A 25,679-nucleotide genomic window follows, 5' to 3' on the forward strand; every position below is an offset into this window, starting at 1 on the left:
TGCTCTTCTTCCTCATAATGAAATGGTTATGCCTCTGCACAATGAGAGGGCCGAGCTGCAAAGATCTGCAGTATGTGAAGGAGATGAAACACTGATGGGATCATGAGAGTCGAGGTGGAGGTCAACTTCAGCCTCTGCAAGAGCGGATTCTTACGGACAGACTCCTGATTAAAGAGAGAAGAGACAGACACATGCTGTGATGGTTTAAAAAAGCATCATAAATTATCAATGGCTAAAAAAGAAATCCCAAAACACTGAATTCTAAAACCTTTACCTGACGCAAAAACACTTTATTATCATTAGCAAAAGCAAGAAACTCAGGAAATAACATTCACTAAATCAGGGAACAATGTGGATTATTGGAAATGTATCTAAATGAAAATTAATTGTGTAATCTTGCAATACAACATGCAACCTCCTTTTGATATAACGTGACTGACCTCAGCTGGTAAAAATATGTATTACAACTGTACGTGATTTTTAAATTATGTTGAAATATTTTAAAGGTAAAGCTGTGCCTTCTTTATAATCACAGTACAACATTAATCCTCACTAAAATCTTTTCAAACAAAGATTATTCATAATAAATAATAATAACAGACTTTATTTATAGAGCACCTTTCGTACAAAAAAATATAGCTCAAAGTGCTTTACATTAAAAGCATAAATATGAGATGACATTTAGAGCACTAAACATGAAAAATAAAATAATACATATAGAATTTAAAAAAGCCATAAAAGTACAGGATTATAAGAGTTTAGTTTGGTTTATATTCTCTTGTTTTCATGTCTGAACGCAAACGACATGCGTTCTGTTTGTTCCTCGGCGGCCCCCGTAGAGCCCGGTCAGGCGGAAGTAGCGTTTTGAATGTTCGGCGCGTTTTAATTTCAGCAGTTTTGTTGTGACAGTGAAAGAAAACGTAGGTCATTTTACATCTGTTGACTAAATCCTTGAGTTAACTGACTCATAACACTTTAAGGACAAACAACTTAAATCGGACACATTGACATTAAATTGTGTGAAAACTAACTTTGCGAGCGACGTTAATTTAGTTTTTCTTACATGAAGTTCTGTCTACTGTGTCTCTACTGACGGATACATGTTTACTAAATACGTTATCTAACAGTTAATGTGTTTCTTAAATTTTAATTGGCACTAATTTTGCAGCTGTCAGACATCGACGTGATTTCTCAATTTAACGTAAACTTTAAGGCATGTTACATTAATTTACAGCGCCTATAGTGGGCATTACGCCAGCCTCCATTCACTATTTGTTTTTTATTGTGATTTAACATAGTCATAGAGTCAAATTAACTTAATACATGGTAAGTGGTGCACGAGACAGTTCATTGTTTTATTCGGTGTGCATCACATACAACGAAACATAACTTATTATAAAATATAATAACTTTTAGAAAAACAAGCCTCCAGTTTACCTTTCTTACCAGTTTTACCTTAAGTCGACAGTGTTGCTCAGTTTAGTTAAATGTCATGTGTTTGGGTCAATGGCTGTATCCCAGTCTGTGTTTCCCCCTGTTGATTATTATATATTCGTCCTGGTTGGACAGAATGGCCTCTCCTGCCAGATGCATCGACGATGCCGCGTTCAAGACCCCTAAAAACGTCCGAGTGAAGAGCTCTGTAAGCGGCGGAGGGACCCCAGTCAACATCCCGGCCTCCCCTTTCATGAAGAAGCTGGGCTGTGGGACTGGAGTCAACGTTTACCTCATGAACAGGTTTGAAGTGTTTTCTGATTGCAAAAAAGAGATAGTTCATCACGTTTACACCTCATCGACCGTCTTTCTCCTACTCCCTCCTCTTCTCTCCCCCTATCCTTGATCCGATAGTATCAAAGCTAAAAATATCTAAAGGGTCTGTTACACTTTTATCATACAGATAATTCACAAACAAATAACTTAATATAAAAAGGCTTTTTGAAGTAATTCCCTCTGTGTATTTAGTTAAACCTCTTTCAATACCACTGCAAACACGAAAAGCCCATGTCACTTAAAAATAGGACAATTTAAGGTTGAATATGTAGAAACTTTATTGAAAGCTATAGACCTTTGCAACAGAATTCCATTGCTAGGCAACAGCCTTAGTCCTTGGTAACTTCCTGTCAGCTGATGTCATTCACATTCACTGCAACAGGAAATAAATGAGGACTGTTTTGGAATGTTTATGTTTACATCTTTGAAAAGGTCTATATTTATAAAATAATAATGAATACAAAATGAAAGTATTGCTTTTCCATAAAAAATTATATTTAGTCTGACAGGTTTGACAATGACTTGACTCTGTCACGTTCGGTTTACATTGTACCAGCCAATAGTGACCGGCATTGCGAGTTGTCTGTTGTTTGGCGCAGCTACTGTAGGCACTGCATAACACCATAAGTTAGCTACAGTAAGCTAATGAAGGGAAACAAGGTAGTTCAACTGTGTATTTGTCAGTTTACCCGTCTCTATATTAATTTTTACCACACCACTGCCTGACAGCTCACTTTGTGCAAAGCTCAGTGTCTCCCTCTGCCTTCAGCCTCACTTTCTCTGCTGTGGCTGCTGCTCTGCTCACGCCCATCAGGCTACAGAAACAAGGAATCATTTTGAGTTGAGAGATAGCCAAACGATTATACAGCACTCAAAGAAAGACTTCCTGTTGAAGACTGGCTAACGTTAAATACTGTTGCAAAATTAACTGATGAGTCGAAATTAGTCGTTACCCTGTATGATTCATCACTTGACATGGAGCAGGCTGATGGCTTGACACACTCTGCAACAAACCTGGCAACCCGACTGCTGGAGTTATTTTTTGTTGTTGTGACTACGATCTTTAGACACTAGACTGCGGTGTTCTGCTCATTCTCCATATTCTTTAACTAACTTTAAATGAACATTGTGCACACAGGGAGCACAAACCAACACGGTTGTTCTTCCACCCACTTGTTGCATCTGTGCAGCCTTGGGTTGAAAATCTGATGTAGATCTGCTACTTTTGTAGCTTCTGTACTTTCGATACTATCAAAATGTTTTAAAACATGTGGTATTAAAAAGTATTATTTAAGTATTTATTTGAATAATTTTTTTCATTGAGTTTTGCAGACAGAAAGGAAGAAATGCAACAGTTGTATAACACATCAGTGCATCTGCTTTAAGATGAACAAGAAGAACAAAACCCCCAACATAACTCCCACTCCCCTCCAAACTACCCATGTCAGACGTAGTCACAGTGAACAACTAAGTAATTAAATAACATATAGAATAAGTAGATAATTAAGGTACAATGAAACACTAATTAGATAACAGTAAAAATAAATAAAATAACTCAAAGAAAAAGGTATTAGGAAGTGTCCTCAGCATCATCGGGAATAACAGTAAGACTATTACTAATAAGAAAAAGCAGTGGGTCCCAAGTTTTGTCGAATGTTGTCAAAGATCTCTTCTGTGAAAACCTTAACTTCTCTAAATCCAACTGTTGTGAGTTGGTGGAAGTATTAATACTTTTGACAGCCTAAATGAAATCATGATAAATGATGTATGCACTTTTAATTAATACTAAATGTGTGCATGGATGGAGTTTGATGCATTAAAATAAAGTTAAAATAACTTTACCGTGACCTTGCAAGTCCAATAACAAAGTTAAGTAGTAACGTTTCCCAAACCTAAGGCTTAAAAAAGTTTTAATGTCTAGTCTGTCCTCAATAAATAACCGATCTGTAAAGTAAAGTTTCTCCACAAGAACCACTTTAAATCGTGTGTTTACCAAAGATGTGCTCATATGTCATTCCGCATAAAAAATGAGAATTGACTGCAGAAATCCTGGTCATCTACGACCTCTCAGTCGACTAATCGACAAAGACGGAACTGCCTTGCTGTGTATTAATAACATGCGTGTGCTGTTGATCAAAGGAATCCTAGAATGGGGAAGCTGAATGCGTCTCCCTGGGCCGTCAAGAAGATCAACAGCAAGTGTGCAAACAAACAGGTGGCGGTTTATCAGAAGCGCCTGAACGAGGAGGCGAAGATCCTGAAGGGCATCAGTCATCCAAACATTGTTGGTAAGACATCAGGCACAACATTCACTGTGATGTAGCGCTTAGTGTTATGTTCTGCAGAACACCCTGATGAATGATTTAAGGCTTCAACGTTGCTGATCTCTTCAGAAATGGACGAATGCTGAAACTTTATAGAGTTATAATGTAATATAACTCACAAGATCATCAATCAGGTGTTTAAAGTATCGAATTAAAGTGTAAATCTGGCGAAAATGGACCCCGTGGTTTTTTCCGACATGAAATCAAATCAAATAAGCCATGGAGACAGTTTTTTTCTTTAATCAACCATGTATAGAGAATGCCCGGAGAGACGCTGACAGCCCCAAAGGGCTAGCACTGAGTAGCTCGGGGCGGTGCGCTGAATGCATCCAACACATCATTTTTTAAATGGTAATATTGCTCCAAATAGCACCAAACCTCTGCAGTCAGTAGCACGATTATGGGTCAAACAACTTAGCAAACCTGGAGTTTATTAAAGAGATTTTTCAAAAGATTTACAAGTCTGCGCCTTACCAGTAGGTCCATGTTGCCAGGAAGTTCATACAAGTCGATAAGCCAATCCACTGGAGTTCAGTTCAATGAGGACATTTTTTAATAATCTGGGTTCACTAACTACGTTGTTGGTGCTTCGTTTTATGTGTAGGGACCCTTATCATGTTACTGCAGAGGTTTGGTGTGATGTGGTGTTTGAGCAGTTTAGTGGTTAGAAAATGCTGTTTTGAATGTGTTCAGCGCACCGCCCCGAGCAAATCAGTGTTAGCCCTTAGGGGCTTGTTTGTGTCTTTGCGCACATTCTCTATACATGGTTGATCAACAAAGAAAAATGTCTCGATGGCTTATTTGTTGTATTGTCATGCTGAAAAAGACCACGTGGTTCATTTTTGCCAGACTTTTACTTTAACAGGTCAGTTTCTGTGTTCTGTGATATTGTGCTGTCTTTTGATTCCTCCCTGTGTCCTTATCCCAACGTCAAAGGGTTTCGTGCCTTCGCCACGGCCAAAGATGGATCCAAGTGTCTGGCGATGGAGTACGGGGGAGAGCAGTCCCTCAATGACCTGATAGAGAAGAGGAAAGCAGACGGCCTGAAAGCGTTCCATGCCACTAACATAGAAAAAGTAGCGCTGCATGTTGCCCGTGGCCTTCAGGTACATCATGGACTCTTTTCTGCCCTGTGTTCACATGTTTCCGATGGTTTAACTCCCGTTATACCCATGAAATCTGACTTGACGTGACAGATTACTGCACACATCAGCCGCTCTGTTTTGTGGATGATACCTCCTCCTGCTTGTTAATCATCTTCCAGTGTGACAATTCATTTTTCTGATTAATCTGTTTCTATCTAACCTGCCTGTATTGGTGGAGGAAGTATTCAGACCTGGTAAAAGTAGTGATAACCACAGTGTAGAAATACTCTAAAGTCCTGCATTAGACATATTACTTAAAGTACACAAGCACTGGCATCAAATATGCTTAAAGTTGAAAATGGTATGCTACACATTTTGCAGAATGTTTAATGAATGCAGTCTATTTTATATCATTGGAACCAATAAAGTCTTAACAAATCATAATATATCAGAATTTATTATAGGATTATATTTTGTATTAATCTGAAACTGTTAATTTTTCACTGTTCATAATTTGTCAAGTATTTAATTCACACAGGACAGGAGTATACAAAAATAGACCTTACCATGCAATTATTTCATACTAACTTTTTATTTATTAATGAAATTATCAGAAAACATGCTATATTTTGAGACATAGTTATGTATAAATGATATAAAATGACCTATAGCAGGACAGACGATTGCACTGACTTTTGTATATAAATAAAATATGAAGAAAGTATATTTTTATTTGTCTCGCTTGTAATTTCCTGAGTTACAAGTCAAGAATAATAATAAACATTCATACAAACCCGCTCACAACATCAGTGGTTCATCCTTTCCCAAATCACATTTCTCTCATCTAAACATCAGCGGTCTGTTAATTAAATTTCAGAAATGTAGATTGTCGAACAGAACAAACACAGGAGGACATGGTTAAGCCCTTTGTTTGTGTCTCTCCCCAGTATCTTCACAATGAGAAGAGGCTGCTGCACGGAGACATGAAGTCGTGTAACGTCGTCATCAAGGGCGACTTTGAGACCGTCAAGATCTGCGACGTCGGAGTTTCTCTGCAGCTGGACGAGAACATGAGAGGTAATGTGGTGTCCTTGTCACTCACGATAAAAATCAAGTAGCTTTGATGTGAGAGCGCTGCCCACAAGTTCGTCTTGTGATGTGGAAGCTGGTCACGGTTGAGCTCATTTGAATTACTTTAAATACAGAGCGAGAGTTTGTAGTTCAACCCTTACAAATATAACATTTTAGAACCGAAATGTGCTTTAAAACTAGTGGTGGGGTAAAAGTGTAAAGTATCTTAAAATGGAAATACTCAATACTCAACAATTTTAAAATACTTGCTTAAGTACAGTAATCGGTATAATATACTTAATTACAATATCAGACAAGCTGCATTATATTGAATATATCACAGTAATTGTTGTTGTTTTTAATAAAAATAAGCAAAGTGATAAACCTGTGTTAGTGTGTGCACACAAGTGGGATTAATCATAGATTAAAGCCCAGAATTGGCAGACGAGATTTGTGTGGAAACCACTGTTTACAGCAGTTGATTAACTTTGTTTCTGTGCCCGGGCAGAGACATAAAGTCTTTAGTCTCATGCTTTACATCTTCATTTACGTGTCATCAGTCAGTGGGGGTGGCTCCTTCTATTTTGGGTTTCATTCAACTTATTGGGAACATCTGGATATTTCCTTTGTTGTTGGAATTGTAAAAATAGCCCAGTTGAACATAACCCTTTGTGTTTTAACATGCAAGTTGAATGATTTGTTTTCTAATGACGTTGTTCTCCAGTCCAGTTTGGGTTTCATCAGTAATGTTCTTCTTCTCTCCATCCTCAGTGTCAGACCCAAAGGCGGTGTACATCGGCACAGAGCCGTGGAAACCAAAGGAAGCTCTGGAAGAGGACGGGGAGATTACGGACAAGGCTGACATCTTTGCCTACGGTCTGACTCTATGGGAGATGATGTCGCTGGCCATGCCTCACCTGGAGATGCTGGATATTAAGGAGGGTGAGGGTGAGGAGGAGGAGGATGGAGGTGAGATGCTTAGCGGCTTAATGACTTTTTTAACATTCTACACTGACTTTTTGATAATTTTTTCAACATACACTGACTTTTTTCGACATACTATGACTTTTTTCAGAATACTACACTGACTTTTTTTGACACACTATGACTTTTTTCAGTTTTTTTAACATATACTATATTATGACTTTTCTATGACTTTTTTGACATACTATACTATGTTTTTTCTGCTTTTTTAACATACTATACTATGTTTTTTCTGCTTTTTTAACATACTATACTATGTTTTTTCTGCTTTTTTAACATACTATACTATGACTTTTCTCAAAATACTACACTGACCTTTTTTTCAACAAATTATGCCATGACTGCAGTACACAGGCTATCCGATGACTACCTTAAGCATTTTATGGACATATTATTTTTTTACTTTTTCTACATACTATACAGTAAAAAAAAAATCGATCATAGAAAAGCGTGTCTAAAACAGTCCTAGCGTGGCTTTTGGAAAAAAGTCAGCCACTTCCTTGGAGCACTGCTTTTTACAAACTTTCCAGTGTCAATTTTCTGACATTACACACAGCTTCATTCAAACCAGTATAACAGTGTGTCCAAGGAAATCTTGTTTTTGTTTTTCAGAAGACTCGATGGAGGTGAGTTTTGACGAGGACGCCTACTACGAAAGGTTGGGGACCAGACCCGTGCTGGATGTTGAGGCTCTGGGCAGCTCGTACAGGAGGACATTGGAGCTTTTCTATCTCTGCACGGAGGAAGACCCCAAGAAGAGACCCTCAGCCGCCCAGATCGTCCAGGCTTTAGAGAGCAACGCCCCGCTGGATAAAACGCCCAGTGAGGTGATTGTGATCGACTGATTCTGCATTTAGATCTTGAGCTGCAAGTTAGGACAGTGACTGGTTAAAGATTTATATTGAGTTAACAGACTATATGAACACAATCTTAATCTCCTCCCAGTTTATCCTATTTAGTAGTCTGTTCGGGGATTTCTGTACCAATTTAGACGCTCCAGGAAATGTCATTGTTGAGCATAAGATGTAAAAAACAACAGATGTTCTCTCTATCATCTCTATACTGTCCATCTTTATGCTGACACTTTCAGTAGCACATTAGCCTAGCATTTATTGCTGTTTTTCTTTCTCCATGTATGTCAACTTTCAGAATATAAATGTTATACTTTCTTACATCTTGATTCTTCTTGTGTGTTTGTTTCTGCACTTCTATAAACTAATATTTCTTGATCAAACTCCTGGGCTGTCCTGTTATGTTTTACCTCCTGAAACGTCAGTGGCTGTGGTAGCATTGAAAGGTTGTACAGCAACTGTTTTTAGTAATTAAAAAAACATGTATGCTAATTGATTTTAAGTTGAAAATATTAATAACTTTGAAGCAAACAGTGAATATTTCTTATGGTATTTGCCCTTCTGCAAAATATATATTTTATCAGAATGAACATATATTTTTGTTAAGTTGAAAAAATAAATAGTTGTGCATTTGGGAAAATTATTACTCGCTTCGCTGAGAATTTAATCAACAACACATCTACCCATCTACACCTTAGCAATAAGGTGTAAAAGTACCCTTTCATTAAAGCAATGATATAAAGTATAACAGTCTTCAAAACATTTTCAAGAAACACATTTATGGTCAAAACAAAAGGCAATATGTTTATTAAATGTATGTACAAGTAGAATGCCCTAAACAAGAATTGCATCCTCCTTTCAACAGGTCTATAAACATTTTCCTTTTTAAAACATGTTCAGAAAACCTAACTAGTAGCATGACAACCAAAAAAAACCTGAACATTTAAATGAACACATCTTCTAGCTTTCATGCAAAAATTTAAAATATTTTTATTTGCTGTAGCTCCTTATTAATCAAAAAAATAAACTTCTGGAAAGAACATGCTGCCAATATACACACAAACCGTAAATTAGGCAGTACAGGATATAAATACTGAGTTATAACAGGTGTATCACGAACCTTTAAAAACATTTAAACCTGAAAACACTCTTCAATATGAACTAAAGCCTAGTCAACATGAGAAACCTGAACTGCTTTGCATATGAAAGAGTTGTTAACATAATACTTACAATTCAACGTCAGTTTAAACAACAATGCAGCTTGATTCCGTGCATTTCCTTCATGCAATGAAGTTGTACACCAGGAAGGTTGGTGTTTCTGAGTACTTGGTGGCGAACAGTTTGCCGTCAGGCGTCGGGTCAGAGAAGGCGATCTCTTGCTTGGTTAGATGGCTGCCGTACATGAAGCTGCTCCTAAAAATACAACAAGGGGGATGTAATTATTGAGAGGGAAGATAGATGAAACTGGCTCGATGGTTTAAGAAAATGTCTAGACTGTTTTCCCACATGTATGAATTCAGTGTCGCTATAAACCACTGGCAACTTCATTAGGTACTATTGTACAACGTAATGCTCTGTCAGAAAGGCAATCATTTTACTTTATGTTATTGAGGTTGTAGTTTGCGGTTGTGTACTTAAGTTCATTATGTTGACATTATATTGTTCTAATATTCTTCCCACCTCAGTATAATGCTGTCCAGTTCCTCACCACTGCAACCTACAACCTACATAATAACCATGTGGTTAAATTAATACCACTGAGAGTATGAAAACTGAACATTACCTTTGTAAAAGCAGAGGTGTTGTATTGGATCACATTAGACTTTAGCAGAATACACAATTAAGTGGTCGTGTATTTGGCTATTCTGTAAAGCAGTAAGGGGGTTGTTTATCCCTTTGTGGTCACCGCTGTCTGAGAGACCTTTCCAGTGTAGAGTTTAGGGCACTGACTGCGCTGCTTGTTATTAGGAGGTGAAGACGTCTGTGTTAAGAAAAGCCACACTACAGTGAAATTTATGCTTCAACATTCTTCTAAAAGAAAGGCAGTAATATTTTATTGTATTGTAGCTTTGGCTGTCAGTTATATTGGTTGTAACATTGTAGTTACCCGTTTAATTGTTGAGATTTTGGAAGACAGCAATGTTGTGAATTAAAAAATCTTTTTAAAAACATGAGAAAAAAACTGTTGAAGTGGCTTTGTTGTGATCATTTCTCACAATACTAATAATTGCTTATTTGTGAGTGAGGAGACAAAAAGATTTTTGTTGAGTGCGAGTACCTGACTGTGTCGAGCATGCGTGTTGCGATGCCCTGTCGTCTGGCCAGACTGAAGACCCAGATCCGACTGATCCCACACAGAGCCTGTTCTGGGATGGTGGAGCAGCACCAGGCTCGGTGTCGCTCCATGAAGTCGTCCTTCGTCATGTCTTTCTGCTGGTCCGGCTGCTCCAGGACTCTGTAAGCCTGAAGAGACAACCATCAGCATCAACACAAAGCACTGATCATCCATTTACTGCCAAGTGTCAAGTAGAAATGCATGTCCAAAAATGAAAAAAGTCAAAATATAATAGGTCCCAAAAAATGCTTCAGTCAGTCATACAGGTTTTTTTCTGGCCAGAATTTGGGCTGAGGCGGGCGAAAAATGTGCACGCTCGTCGGGAAACACCGGTAGCCACTGAATACTGAAATAATGTTATGTGCACAAAACCATGCCACTCTGTCACCCACAGCCCAAGAACCAAAACAGTTCCCTACAAAATATCTCTCACTGTTTACATTATTATTGTAGCGTCCCTCAGTGGTCAGACAGTGAGACTTTCAGTTTGTTGCAACTTGATTCAACTTCTGCTATTTCACAGCTATCCCCCTTCTTCTCTCAACCAAATACAGGTTTACAGCATCTCAAAAACAACATATTACTTCACTGACCTGTGGGACATCTCAGTGACACTCACATGTTAACATTAACATCAACAGTCACCACAGTCCGTTACATTCATATGATTTCCACCCTTATTAATTGTGAGCAGTGAGTGTGCCAGGGTTGACGTCAAAACCCGGAAGTTTAACATTGCGCTGGTTCGCATAAACCAAAACGGATTATATCAGAAATAAGATCTGTGACTCACGTTTATTATACTTGCACATTTTGTTCAGTCAATCTCAACACACCGACAGGGCCGCTGGAAATCATTTCTAACAGGGGGTGCTGTGAAAGAATTGTTTGCTTGTTTTTTTTTTGGGATAAAAAAATCCATTAGCCTATAGGCCTATTTATAATACATAATAAATAAATAGATAAAGATTCACTACTTTATTGTCATATACACTTCAGTGCACACAGCCAGGGTCTGTAACACACAGATGTCATCAGTTCTCAGATAAATATGCGCTATTAATTAAACATCACAATAACGCTATAACAATGCAATAGATTTGGCCAGCTGGCATGAACCTGAGTCACTGCACCATCTACGTTTATGTCACATGGGACTCATGAGCTCCAAAATCCTTTTACGCACATCACAAGGAAATAATATCTGACTAATTAAGCACATTATTGAATAGTTCTCCATATCCGCTACGCAAAGAACACACGCACAAAATAACACTTTCTGTCTCCATCTTCCTTCTAAAATACTATAGTGTGACGTTAAACTGCATGAATAGGTACAGTACGAAAGTGTGCGGCGGCACCATGCACTTACTTTGAGCTACAGACAGGGCGCCATGGTAACAGGTGAACAAATGTCAAGGTCGATCTGGGGTCGTGGAAATAAAGTCTCTCATGAGGGGACGATGAACTGAAAACACGGCTCTTGTTTGAGGCTGGAGTTTGTTTTGGAATCTTTCTGAACCTTCAACCAGGAAACTGATTAGCAGCGGTATTAAGTGCTGCCACCAATGCAGACTCCCAAAATACAAATAAACAAAAACTATTTACTGGACAATATCCATCCGTAGCATGTGGCTGCTGCCAAATTCAATGTGTGCATGCTGAGTTTTGCAGAATGACAAAACAGTTAGTTCTTCAGGTTTGGAAGCTGTGCTGCCTCATATTGCCTCCTGGTACAATAAGCTATACATCTTAATAATTTTGAAACAGATTGTTCTCACATGAAGTTTATAGTTTAGCTGCAAGGCGCGTAGCCCACGTAGCAGCTTTGGAATTGCAAACAGCAATTGGACATAATGGACGCACTCTGCAACTGCAAAGCAAACAATTTTGTCATCGATTGAACAATCTGTCACCTGCGAGTATATAATTAACTTGATGTAGTTTTTGTAGAGTAGAACCCCTAAAACATGTTTATGAAGGCAGTGTTTCTAACAAGGGTGAGAAAGTAAACCAAAAAAATTAAATTCCTGCTACACAAAATGATGTTGTTTTACACCAATACTCCCTCTAATAAACATGCATTTTTCTCTCAATGTCCCTTAAAAGATATCTTTTTGACTGAACGAGTAAAAGCCTGTCGACATGTTACAGGCTGGGAACCTGTCTTCATGGACAGAAAAGGAGATAGAATGGGAGTTAATCTTGCCACACAAGCTTCTCCAGGCCTACCTGGCGTATGGGTTCAGCAACGAGGCAGCCCACCACCATGCGCTCTGTGTTGATGAAGAGGTAGGTCTTGGCCTGTGTGGGTCTGCTCAGGGTCTGCTGCTGGAAACCCAACTCGCTGTCTGCTACACGCCGCACGTCGTCAGCCTGATAACAAAACACACATCAAGAGCAAGAAGACCAGACAACCAACATGAGAAAAAAAAAACAATGAACATGTTCACAGCGGCTACCAGTGCGTCATCTCTCTCACAAATATATGACACTTTTATAAACAATCAACTCAACATGTGAACTGATAACTGATTTTTTAGTCATACTTTAAAGCACACACACATTGGGCCTCATTTATCAAACTTGCGTGAAAACGGGTGCAGATCTGAGCGCAGAATTGGTCGTAGGAAAGGACCCACGTGTGATTTATGAAACATTCCTATCGGACCAATCTCAGCGTATGAATGAGCGGGCCTTGATAAATGCGGCGGCTGAATTCGATCGTCATTAACATGTTACGCCCCTAAATATTCCTGGTTCGAGTCCTCGCCCACTGAGTTCAAACACGGAGAGGAAGAACGCTGGTTAGAAAAGAAACTTTTCCGACCCACAGATCGGCATCCTGGCACCCGAGATGGAGCAAAATAAAGCTGAGCTTTTTGTCAGTCTTAAGAGTGGAATAAAAGGGGCCCTTTAAAACGCTGTATAAGAATAACGCAGGGAGTCAACCCGAGGCAGCGCTCCACTGTGACACGAGTGCGCACTGTTGGACAGGTGTGCCGTATTCAGCACCCCTGCCGTGAATTGCACCCCCTCGCATTATAGGTGATATTCAAAAGATCCATTTAATTCATTTTGTAATTATGGCTGCAGTGTATTTCCACAGAACATACAAAAAGGTGTTGTTTTGTGTTCGCTATTATCCAAGTTTGTGATTTTAAACTCTTTAAAATGGTTTAAAGACTGTAAGTAACCAATGTTCTGACCGTTGTGGGTCAGCTGTATATAAACTACTCCTATAGGTTGAAACAACAGCCTTCTGATCCAGAACATCACCTATAATGACTTTGGCTCTGCAGTGCGTCTTGCTGCAGCCGCGCGCCAACACATCCGGTAGTTTTGGCAATTGATGAATGCGTAATCATTCATGGACGGTGCCTTCAGACGCACAGGAGTACAATCAATCGCTCCAACCACAATTTTTATTTTTTTATTCGTTTTAAGAATCCATTTTGATCTGTTCTTAATATGTGACTGCTTCTGCTTAATGACAGCTGAGGTTTGTTCATTATTTTCAGCCAGATTTTGCTGCACCGCAAATACACAGGCTCAAATGTGCGTACACGACCTCAGACCAGACGTGAGATCTGATCGTAGCTCCCGCTCACGTCCAAATTGATAAATGCCGACATTTGCCAGGAAATGGTCGTACGCACGTTTTTCTGCCGTACGTTCGTTTGATAAATGAGGCCCAGTGTGAGAAAGCAAGCTTAAGTGTAAACCCACACCTTTTTAATGGCGTATTTGGGATCATCTGGCATGACTAGCAGGATTTTTCCATCCCAGAACTCAGCCACCACCCGCTCTTTCTTCCAGCCCTGGAAACACAACAGAGAGAAGAAGAAGTAGCTGCAGTTACAAGCCAACAACTCAGAAGAAACTCACCTCCCCATGAAAAAACTTGTGCCAGCAGCCTTGGCAGAAGATCTCTGCAAATTACTTCAAGTAGAAACAAGTCGCTTAATCATAAGACTGATGGCACAGTAAATAGTACGAGTTAATAAAGAAGTAGTCTGTTTAATCAGGATTAGTCTCCATCCGCTTGGCTGTGAAGAACTACTCCTCTTCATTAGGTTTCATATCTTGACATCCGTGCACATCTTGATGTCTCTCTACTAGAGCTCAGAGAGACCGAAGGAAGGAAGTTTTACCACAAATTTGATGGAGTCGAGGAAGCTCTGATGGAACTGGGTGTGTTGGAAATTGTCCTCTGGGTTGTCTGCACTGTACACCATCCCACAAGAGCTGCAGGTCGTCGCTCCAAACTGTTTCTGACCTGCGTCCTGAACGGGAAATAGAGAGAAAAATGCAGTCAACGCACATGAAGATAAATACACAAAAGAAAGGGAAATTAAAGCATGTTAACAAAAAAAAAACCTCGTATGACTATTCATTTCTAGATTCTCTCCTTCCAACCTATGTGTTGCAGATAATTAATGAACCACTAAAAATGAACCAGCTACAATAGAAAATATCTGCAAGCGTGTATCAAAATGTAGTGCTCCACTCGGCACATCTGAGAACATAAACAGTAAACGTACGATGATGAGCTGGTCGTCATCCTGTTTCTCTTTCCTCCTGCGAACGGGTCGCTCTTTGACGGAAGACATCGATTGCAGTGATGTTGGACCAGAGGGGGTACTGCAGGACGCTGGTGGCTGCAGAGCTGCGTTCTTTAACCTACAGGACAACAAATAACAGAACACAGTGCAGTGTAAGTGGGTTCATGTCAAATGCATGGCACTAAAGGACTTGGTATTCAAAGGGAATCTAGTACACCAAGGCAGAAATTAAATAATGTCTGATTCCAAAAAAAACTTTGTATTGCTCTTTCTTACTATCTACCTGCCTTTTTCTTTACTGAAGAGAGTAAACATGTTGGAATGTCAAGAAATCTCAGGGCTTTACATCTTTATAAGCTGGAAATACAGTGCCAACTTCCTTCTTGGTCTCATGAAAAAAAAATCTCTGTGCTGTTAACTGATTAAATGTTGAGGACTAAACAGACCGTCTCACCTCTTAGAGGCAGAGCCAAAGATGGGATACACCGCTGCAGATTCTGTGGAGAAAATTATCAAAAATCGAAGCTTTTATGGAACAAGAGCGATATTTTAAAATACATTTGAAACATCAAAACAAGGTGAGTAGATAAAGCTGATTTGATGATGAAGTGAGGTGGAATCAGCTGGGATACTGGAATGGTTAAAGAATGTGCGTGTGTGTGTGTGTGTGTGTGTGTGTGTACCTGTGGGTGGGCTTGCAGCAGCACCGATGGGACTCATATAACTCAGGTCGAGCTCAGAGCCATCATCCTTAAAGATGGAGTAGAGTTCAAAGTTTTTAGCACACAGAATTTCAAAAAAACTAGAAAATTAAGATTTGCTGAATGATTTGAGGCCATCATTATTATTAATATTAGGCCACACGCGTCTAGTGATGATGAAGAACTGCAGCTAAAGTAAAGATGTGGTAAACAGAAGTTTAATGATCACGTTTTTACAAGACCTGAAGAAATCCTATCTATGAACATGTGGGTGAACCTGCCGTACCCGAGTAGTGAAGGATGCAGCAGACGATGCAGGACTTGATGTTGGGGTCCTTATTAACACAACCATCAGCTCTTTGGTAATCCCATATTTATCTGACAATATTTGAGGAGAGCTGCGGGAAGAAGATGAAGGTTATTGACCACCTGACGCAAAGAACAATTACAAATACATACACAGAAAACCCAAACATTTAAACATGCCAAATTAAATATGTTTAGCCTTGTTACAACATTCAGTTTGTAAGCCTAACCCTCTGCCCAAAGGTTGGAACTATTTCTTCTCAATTCAGGGGAAAATAATTTAGGAGCAGGCAAACTTTTATATAGTAAAGCACCTGAACGGCTGTGGAGTTTCCGGCTGTTTGTCAACAGGGTCCATCCAGTCGGACGGATCAAACTTTGCTCTCTGTTTGGTGCTCGGCTGCTTCTCTTGTGTCTCAACCTGCCTGACAGCAGTCTGCAGAAAACAACCAGGACAAAAATAACATCAACTTTACGTTTACATGACAAAGAAGTAGAAATACAGTGCCATATCAAGAAATCCTTGCCTATGATTAGATAATCCTAGCCTGCTAGCACTAACATAAACTAGCCTTACCTAGCACAGACTACCTGCATTTGATCACATTGCATTTAAAATGAACAATCTATTTATGTCTTTACGCTTCATGTCTTTACGCACGTCAGAATCAAATGACTGCAGCTGGAGCTGAGTTCAATGAAAACTGCTGTTACAACAGACATGTACATGTTTATGTTGGCTTTCCGAGTTGTTCATAGTTCTTTGATTTTCTAAAACGAACTGTGTTTAATTATTGTGCATAACTGTGAATAAACTTTTTTTTAAACTTAACTTAAACTGTGTTTCTCTGTTGATTAAGCACACTAAAGAACACATGTCTCTTTAGAAATGTTGTTCATTTTGACAAAAAACAACAATGAAATACACAAATTCTAAAATCCCAACGTTTTTAAAGCATGCAAAAAGTGGAGCCAGTCTACGCCAGCAAAGAGTTGGTGCATCTCTGGAACCAGTTTTCCTGGCCGAGAGCCGGTTCTTTGGCTGTCAAAACAGGAAGAACCGGTTCAATATTGGGCACCGGCTCTGAACCGGCCCTCAGATGTCTTGGTCGAAAAGGGGTAACTTGTGCCTAAACTACGCTCATCTCAGGCTCAAAATGAATAAGTCAACAGTAGGTCCCACTGGGTCCCCCCTTAACTCTGTCTCTGACCTGCAGAGAATACACAAATATAACGACTCACTTCTTCAGGATGTTTCTGCTGTAGGTCCATCACCGGAGCAGGTGGCTTTGATCTCTCACTCTTAATCTGCAGCGGGACAGCTTTACTCTTCACTGGAGCTGAAGCTGGCCTGGTGGAGGATTTGGGCCCAGATTTCTTATACATGGATGTAGGTTTCTTCCCTGTACAGAAGAAAGCGGCTCCTACGAAGATCTTCGGTTTGGGTTTCAGGTTGCTGAACGTGATGGTGATTGCTTTCTTGGGCTCTGGTGGCTTAGTGCTGCTGCTGGCGGGAGCAGCGTCCGCAGTAGATGCTGGCTTAGCAGCAACAACGCTGTAATAAATGATGGAAAAACAGATTGAAGAGAAATTATGATGTCCAGGAAAGTAGAAGATGGTGTCAGAACGTTGCAGAAGCATCAACAAAAACACCTGTGACTGGACTGTGACTTATTTGGAAAAACTAACCTGCTGTTGAGTCTGGGCAGCTTAATCGTCGTTGAGGATGTGGAATAGTTTTTGAGACCAGCTTTCCACGCATTTCTAGATCCTGCTGCCACCTTTCTTTGCTTGCTACCTCCTTTGACGTTCCTCTTAGTCTTCTTTTTCTCCTGAGGAGCAGGAGGTGAAGGAAGAGGACGAGGAGGAGAGGGCATTAACTCCTTAATGGCCTTCCTCTCCAGTGGAGTGAGATAGACCGGCCTTTTCTGGCCATAGAAGGAGCTTGTAACCACGGATGGTTTAAAGGGAGATTTACGGGGTGATTTGGCCGGAGAGCCTAAAAAAGGTGACACATAGGTATTAGAAAGTATGAGGAACTCTGCAGCATGTCAGAGCTACTAATTGAATGCGCTGTTTTAGACTTTACTTTTACTTGACCACCCTACCTGCTGCTCTCCGTGGGGACTTCTGCGGGGAGGGGCAGTTCTCCTTGTGTAGACGCCCGACTGGCTTCTTCCCGCTCGGAGACTGCGGGGGCTTCCTGGGGGATCTCCTCCTGCTGGGGGACGCCTCTTCCCTTGCCCTGTTCTTGGCCGGGTGACTGGAGTTAAAGTAAGAGAAGATACGTCACAGGGAGAGATGAGAAACAGCAGGTGCCACAGATCCATTCAAAAGCTTTCTTTCACTAAGTTTCCCACTGATGAAAACCTCGTTAGATTTGAATAACTTCCCGTCTAGAAGATAGTAAAATTGTAAAACTAACAAAAATACAGCATAAATCCATGGATGGTGACAAAATGCACGTAAAAACGTTTGATAAAAGAGACATTTGACTGTGAACGTATGCCGTCTTATTCAAACTACCTTGATATCTAAAGCTTAAATCCAGAGTGTGTTCAACATCTCACCTGTCAGAGTCCAGAGAGGAGAGCTTCCTCTTCCTGGTTGTAGTGGGAATCATTTTCACAAACCCCAGCCTACAAACACACAGAAACTATTACAACTTGCAGTATTTCAGCTTCAAAATGTTACTTCTCAAAGACAGCTCTGAACCTGTAATGTACACGCAGCTGCATCTAAAAACTGAGAAAACAGTTATTTACCCTAAGACATAAATAAAGAAGTGATTCATACCATTTTTTAAATGATCACTGGGCATTTTGCCAGGTAAACCCCGTAAAGAAAATGTCCAGAATAAAAAGGTGATGTTAGAGACAACTGCAATTCAATTAAAACACAAACAGACTCAGAAACAGGTTTCATCCAAAAGCAATAAGTGCACTCAACACTAAAGTTCTTTACATTCTTAGGATGAATCAGTGAATGTCTTGTTTGTGTGGTTTGCCTGTGATTTGTGTTTTTACTAAACTACCTCTGTTATAGGCCTGTAAATATTTTGTCAAGGTCATCCTTATCTTTTATATTTTTTTTATAGTGACTTTTACACCTGCTTTGCACTTTTGTTGATATTTTGCACTGAAATGACTGCATTCAATTTCATTGTAAATGTACAATGACAATAAAGACCATTCTCTATTCCAACTGAATGTACTTAACTTTTGAAGTAATGTCCACAATGTGACTTTTTGATTTCTTTATTAACTCTTATGAAATAAATAGTGTTTTTTGCAGCAAAGCTGTCTATTAGTAGTAGAAAACAAATTACATCTTTAGGTCATTTTCTGTGAGTTTGAAGTTCAAATACCAGGGTTTGAACAGAAGTTTGTAACTGCGTCAGTGCCACAGTGCAAACGGCGTGTGAAGGTCACCCACAGTCAATAACACCAAACTTATGTGTAGATTGGACTTGATTAGTCGGCGTTTTAGATTTATCCTCCCGCCTGAAAACACATTGAATAACATATTGTGTGTGCGCAAAAGTGAGTTTATCTCGACATCAACTACAATTCAATTAACTTCCTTTATTAAATATTATCTAAGTGAAACAACCTCGCGTTTGTATACAATAACAGCCGCCGACCAAAGCTGCACATATTTCTATTGATAGTAGAAGAATGTCACAGAGTACAATTCATTATAAGGTCATTATTTAGTGATTATGACGTTAAATTAGCTGATTTTAAACAGGAGTCTGGCGTGGTGTCGGTGCGCCAGTGCGTTTGTATAATTGGCGGGATGGTTTGTTTTAAACAGAAGGAAACTGCCTCAAAACAAACTAACTAAGGTGTCAATACCGCTCACACAGCATCATCTGTTTCCATGTTTGTTTGTGATTTAAATCTAATAAATAAATCTAAATATCAGACAGGTTCTGTTAGACGGGAAAACTCTGCTTAACATAGCGTCACTTTTGCGAAACTACGTAATTTAGGAGAAACTCAAACACATTTAACAAACCTTACCGCACACGTGTCTGTCGTTGCTATAAAAGTGAAATAAATGTGGTGTAAAGTTTGAGTCGCTGCTTCTTCTGCCGCGTTTCTTCTGTGTTTTTGAACAGCGCGCGCCAGACTCTTAAAAAAAATAAATATTTGCATAACCGGAAACGGAAACGGAGCTGCTCTTTATCAAGTTTCCACAGTAAAAGCGTGGACGGACTTCTGGTCAGTACCTTCAAAATAAGAGATACTTGTTTAGCAAATGGCAATAAACAATATACGGAAGCTATTTGTATATTTTTTCGAAATAAATGATTATTTGAAATATTTATTTATTTAATTATACAGGGGTTCTTATGCGGGTTAATTTGTGAATAATAATCTCCTCTAATGTTTTTTGTTAGAGTTAAAACCAATAATGATACTTACAAACTAATAATAATATTGAACAATAATAATACCATAATCAACTAGAAACTACTATCTATCTGTCTATCCGCATTATTTAAAACTTCCTTGGTTATTGGTAAAATGTACAGAGATTAATTTCAGATAATGTAAGGAGTCAACAGCTGAATAAAATGCTTTTATTTTACAGCCCCTGTCAAAGCATAGTCATAAACCAATAGCGGGGTCGGGTCGCAGGGGCAGCAGCTCTAGCAGGGGACCCCAAACTTCCCTTTCCCAGGCCACATTAACCAGCTCTAACTGGGGGATCCCGAGGCGTTCCCAGGCCAGTGTGGAGATATAATCTCTCCACCTAGTCCTGGGTCGTATGTTGTCATCAATTGTTAGACACTATTAATTTAATTTGTACAAGATGTGCAATATTTCTATTGTTTTTATCATAATTGTCATTAGGTAGTAATGGTCAATCATCTCCACTCAGTATAATGACAGTAATAGTAACCAGAAAATGAACACTTTGTGGAAAATTATGACATCACCATAAAACTTTAAAATTACAAAATTAACAGATAGTGATCAAAAGCAAAAAAAACTTGATTTACAAATACCTGATGAGCAGTTATTAACTCCTGAAGTTTGTGTGTGCTTAGATGTCGCTGTTTTTGACTATTTGTCGTTTCAAATTCTAAACTTCCAGATAGGGAAATAGATGGGAGATAGACAAGCTTTTATTTTGTACAACAAATGTGTGTACTTCCTGCCTGCTGCATGCTAACTCTCTGTAACTTTACGCAGCTAGCAACAACTTCCTGGGTCAACTTGTACATGCGAAAACTGTCAGCAGCAACGACCAGTCTGCATCTAGCTGCTTATATTCCTATGTCCACAATTAGCTGTTTAAACTTTCAAACTATATAAACGTACTCTTTATACTTTAGTGGCGACGTTTAATTCACGTAAAATGGTGTTTTACTTCACAAGTGCCGGTGAGTAAAGCCACAGCAGAGCTAGCAGCAACGTTAGCTACTAGCCTGGTTAGCCAATACTTTTCAAATGTCTTATTTCTTATTTAATGTGACTCTTTGTGTCTTTTATGTTTTTCGTGCTTTCTTTTATTGCTGTTTCATCCAGTAATTATCCATGTACTGTTTCTCTCTCAGTGGTGAAGCCTCACCACACAATCTACATGGGAAAAGACAAATATGAGAGTAAGTCTGTTATTATCCTTATTTACCCTCTTGATGCTCTTTATATAACTTTTGTCTTGTGCTGTCTCTTAGTATTGTATTACTTTGTCAAACTCATATTTGTAATGTGCCATAAATAATGCACATCACCTCTAACATGCTGAGATTGTTTTTGCAGATGAGGATCTAATAAAGTACGGATGGCCTGAGGACATCTGGTGAGACTTTTTTGTGTTTGTTTAAAGTCCTTAAGAAATGCAAGTCAATATTGCGTCATAAATAATCTGTTAGGACACTTGTAATATATATCAATAATAATGTGTCGATATGAATATTACAAGTTAATGCCACGTTGTTGCTTTTTTCCACGTCCAGGTTTCATGTGGACAAACTGTCTTCGGCTCACGTTTATCTGAGACTGCCAAAGGTAAACAGTCAAGAACGGAGAACCTGAAAAACTGACTCTAAAGCACACAATCATGTTGGAGTCCTGAAAATACAGTATTAAGATTGGCTATTGGACTTATCTATCCTCGGCGACAAATTGTTTTCACATGTGAACTTTGCCTTTGGTCAGTTTTCACGTAGCACAGATGAGACTACAGTGATGCTCAGGTCGATAAAGAGTCATTGAAAGCAGCAGACTTTTTACCTATGATGTACCTGCAATGTAGAAAAGCCCTAGACCAAACGGTAACCCTTAAGGCCAGGTTTTGCTTGAGACAAACTAGTTTGTATGATCCGCTGTTTGACTAGTCTAGAGGCAAACAGGCTTTTATGTATTTTGCAACATATTCTATTAATTTAGTATTTAATGTTTCTTTCTTTTATTTTGGAGATACCTTCAAGTACCACCAGAGATAGTTTGAGTACCACCAGTAGTACAAGTACCACAGTTTGAGAACCAGTGACTAAGCCCGAATGTGCATGTCTGGAAGGGGTTTCATTCACTGTTAGATCCACCAAGCACTTAGTTTGAAGGATACCAATGCCTTTAGCACAATCTGTGTCTTTTCCAGGGTCACACAATAGATGCTATTCCCCCGGAGGTGCTGATAGACTGTGCACAGCTGGTGAAGAACAACAGTATCCAAGGTAAAGATCTGATAACTTTATGTCATTTGTAGAATGATTGGTTTCAGAATAAGAGCCTTGATTATCGCAGCTGATCAGAGTGCATGAGATCTGCTGTATATTGAAAAAAAAAAAGTGAATTCTTAAAGCTACATGCTCACAACTTACTTGTAAAATCTTTTTTCGGCTGTTTTTTTGTAAGTGAAACATCAAATTTAAACCATTTTGTATGCTGGCAGGCTGTAAGATGAACAACATCAATGTGGTATACACACCGTGGGCAAACTTGAAGAAAACGGGAGACATGGACGTAGGACAGATCGGCTTCTTTCGTCAGAAAGAGGTCATTACACCAACACTAAAATTAAAAAAAATCTGACTATAAAATAGGTCCTAAACAAAGTTAGATTAAACCTGATGAAGGCTTCATTTTTGCTGTCATGAAAATCAATATCCTGTGCCTGTTTTCGCCACCGACGGACCAGTTAAGTTGTGTATCGTGCTCGCTCTGTTTTCACAGGTGAAGATTGTGGCGGTGGAGAAGAAGGTCAACGAAATCGTAAACCGCCTGGAGAAAACAAAAGATGAACGCTACCCCGACCTGGCGGCAGAGAGAGAATCGAGAGACCGAGAGGAGAGAAACGAGAAGAAAGCTCAGCTCCAGGAACAGAAGAAAAAAGAGAAGGACGAGCAGCGGAGGAATAAAGAGTTGGAGGAACTCAAGTATGTCCGAAACTCTGATCTAAAAGTCTTTGTTTTGGGAGTGCTGTTTTTTTTTTTACTGTTTGATACCACTGCTAAAGCCAACCATTTAAAACCATACTGCGTACTTTGTTTTTATTAAATCATCTCTACATTCGTCCATCTGTTATGTTTTTCTTCCTCTCTCCAGGCACTACACGACACTTTTGAAGAGTGAAAATATGACGACCAATGAGGTGAGGACAAATCTATTTCATCAAGTTCACCGAAAGAGACACGCAGCATCTTTTTCTGCCGGTTTTGTTTCTATGACGACAACATCAGTGTTAGCAAGGTAGCTAACAACAAGCTTTCAACACGTACGGTGATAAAAGCACACCTCTCGATCTGCTCCCACAATTGGACGTTTCGTGGTAGTTTCCTGAACGCCCGTGACGACACCAGCACTTTTCTGAAAAGTACAGAAATTTTCAACTAGAAGCAATATCAGGGATATTCATGAATGCGTCACGTAACAGATGTACCACCGTGTTTTCCTACTTCACAATATAAATGGTATCATTATCAAGTGACAAAGAGTCATAAAGCATATTATTATTTAGATTCACAGCCTGAATTAAGCCACGTTTGTTTACATCATGTGTGAACTTTGGTTTTAAGAGTAATGGGATCACACAGAGAAGTCACAGGGGGGGTCACTCAACTCCATTAAGTAGAAGAAAAGTATCTGTTCACCACATTAACTTTTGCTTCGCGGCCTGTCTGTTTGCAGGACGGTAATGATTCGGACGACTTCATGTGAGAGGCGAACACCAGGCAGTAAACGGACAGAATCCTCCACCACTTAAACCTGCTGTCAGGATGCTCGCCCGCTGCTTTAGCTTGCTGTAACGCTGCACTGACATTGAAAAAAAGAAGGCAAACAGATACCTTTTTTGCTTTTGGACACTCGGAGCAGAAAGCGAGCCAGTCGGGGCAGGGGGAGATTTATTGGTTCAGACGCTGCTTTCAAACCAAGCTGTCTGGCCTCTTCATCAAGGGACGACTGAAGAAGAAACACAGGACAACAAGAACGCTGAGGATCACTGATGTTGACTAAAAACTAGTTTTACGGTGTTTTAATAACCCTGCAAACCCGTCTGTTCACTTTCTGTGTCCATTCCTCTTTTATTCAATACAACATAATGTATTAAAGTTATAGTTATTCATCAACAAGCCCTTATGTTCTCTTTCAAAAGCAGTGACAAACAGCTGCAGCCCCTATCATCCAGCTGCAGAAGTCCTGAAAGATTAGATATTTTTATTATCTTGTGTGCACAAATTTAGAGCTGCTATAACAGTTTTTTTTGTACAACACCTGTCACATTTCTTACAGTCCTGGCTGTTCTCAAAGTGCTTATTTTGTCCGTCAAATCCCTAAATAAATTACAGTACGTTACAATGTAGAGCAGAAATTCCTCACATTTGAAAAGATGGAACCAAAATATGTTCACAGGAAAAAAATGACTAATGATTCATAGATTAGCAAAATTGTTAAAATCACTTTTCTGTACTTTGGGAGCTCCATAATTGTGACGGTAAACCTTTCACACTGTAGTTTTTAACACAGCTTTAAAACATCTCTCAGTCGATTGAAAGTTTGGTTAAAATCAAGTAAGTGGATCTTGAGTAAAGACTTTTTTTTTTTTATACTCATGTTCTATACTGGACCTGCAGGATCAATTCCACCACCTATGGATGAAGAAATGTAACCGCTGCGTCAGTTTAGACCTGCAGATGTTTTATGTGCGTGCTGATTTAAGTCTGAAGGCAGGTAGAGTCATATCCTGCAGTTTTGACGCTAATGTACTCTTTCATATTCTTTTTTCTTTGGGAGGTTGTAAGAATGTTGCAAACCAGTTTTATGTGGTGCTTTGCGTGTAAAAAAGAATATAATAAATTGTTGAGTTGTTTCACGTCATACTAACTTTTGAGTTAATGCACGTAAATTGCCAACGTTTCATTTTTATATATATACTATATTAGTAAATGGAGGTGTCGAGAATCAGCCATTTATATGTTTTAAAAGGATCTGATAATGAGCTGCTCTGAAGGGGAAAAGGGATATGGTGATGTGTTGGAATGTAATTTTGTATGTCTGACTACGTTTGGCTACATTTGGCATGAAAGACAGCTTTACCCTTTAATCTTTTTTCTACCTAAAGCTCTCTTCTACACTGAAATGATTGATCTCAGTGGACTAATAATAAAATATATAGATAGGGGCTTCTACTTGTGTGGGGTTTTAAGTATATAAGCAACATTGTGCTATTTAT

At 39.2% G+C, this 25,679-nt stretch overlaps 3 protein-coding genes across 3 annotated transcripts; 2 read left to right on the forward strand and 1 right to left on the reverse strand.

Moving 5' to 3' along the window:
• Positions 1-840: 840 nt before the first annotated feature.
• On the forward strand, positions 841-8,359 carry pbk (PDZ binding kinase). The gene is made up of 7 exons (XM_083934441.1): positions 841-920; positions 1,570-1,737; positions 3,910-4,058; positions 5,031-5,200; positions 6,127-6,256; positions 7,022-7,219; positions 7,847-8,359. Exons 2-7 carry the CDS (start codon positions 1,571-1,573, stop codon positions 8,077-8,079), a joined length of 1,047 nt encoding a protein of 348 aa, XP_083790567.1. The 5' UTR covers positions 841-920; position 1,570; the 3' UTR covers positions 8,080-8,359.
• Positions 8,360-9,365: 1,006 nt separating this feature from the next.
• Positions 9,366-20,093, reverse strand: esco2 (establishment of sister chromatid cohesion N-acetyltransferase 2; the record flags this gene model as incomplete). The annotated part of the gene is made up of 15 exons (XM_083934568.1): positions 20,018-20,093; positions 18,563-18,631; positions 18,101-18,255; positions 17,682-17,991; positions 17,235-17,547; positions 16,307-16,428; positions 15,973-16,084; positions 15,669-15,735; positions 15,440-15,482; positions 14,965-15,103; positions 14,575-14,706; positions 14,152-14,241; positions 12,653-12,796; positions 10,364-10,548; positions 9,366-9,498 (listed from the first exon to the last, which is right to left on the reverse strand). The coding sequence occupies exons 2-15, from the start codon at positions 18,613-18,615 to the stop codon at positions 9,366-9,368; spliced, it is 1,998 nt and encodes a 665-aa protein (XP_083790694.1). The 5' UTR covers positions 18,616-18,631; positions 20,018-20,093.
• A 1,132-nt stretch (positions 20,094-21,225) lies between these two features.
• ccdc25 (coiled-coil domain containing 25) lies at positions 21,226-25,445 on the forward strand. Its single transcript, XM_083934083.1, has 9 exons — positions 21,226-21,387; positions 21,562-21,609; positions 21,767-21,806; positions 21,964-22,015; positions 22,608-22,683; positions 22,902-23,005; positions 23,183-23,385; positions 23,555-23,600; positions 24,137-25,445. Exons 1-9 carry the CDS (start codon positions 21,363-21,365, stop codon positions 24,164-24,166), a joined length of 624 nt encoding a protein of 207 aa, XP_083790209.1. The 5' UTR covers positions 21,226-21,362; the 3' UTR covers positions 24,167-25,445.
• Positions 25,446-25,679: the final 234 nt, after the last annotated feature.

This window comes from Echiichthys vipera (genome assembly GCF_963691815.1).
Source record: "Echiichthys vipera genome assembly, chromosome: 19".
Classification (NCBI taxonomy): domain Eukaryota; kingdom Metazoa; phylum Chordata; class Actinopteri; order Perciformes; family Trachinidae; genus Echiichthys; species Echiichthys vipera.

What these genes read in the sequence shown, in the direction of transcription:
- pbk (XM_083934441.1), top strand. Translation starts at nt 1,571, where the DNA reads ATGGCCTCTCCTGCCAGATGCATCGACGATGCCGCGTTCAAGACCCCT. An exon ending in ATGTTGCCCGTGGCCTTCAG is followed by an intron (nt 5,201 to 6,126) that starts GTACATCATGGA and finishes GTCTCTCCCCAG; the next exon opens with TATCTTCACAATGAGAAGAG. An exon ending in GCTGGACGAGAACATGAGAG is followed by an intron (nt 6,257 to 7,021) that starts GTAATGTGGTGT and finishes CTCCATCCTCAG; the next exon opens with TGTCAGACCCAAAGGCGGTG.
- ccdc25 (XM_083934083.1), top strand. Translation starts at nt 21,363, where the DNA reads ATGGTGTTTTACTTCACAAGTGCCG. An exon ending in GGATGGCCTGAGGACATCTG is followed by an intron (nt 21,807 to 21,963) that starts GTGAGACTTTTT and finishes TTCCACGTCCAG; the next exon opens with GTTTCATGTGGACAAACTGT. An exon ending in GAAGAACAACAGTATCCAAG is followed by an intron (nt 22,684 to 22,901) that starts GTAAAGATCTGA and finishes GTATGCTGGCAG; the next exon opens with GCTGTAAGATGAACAACATC.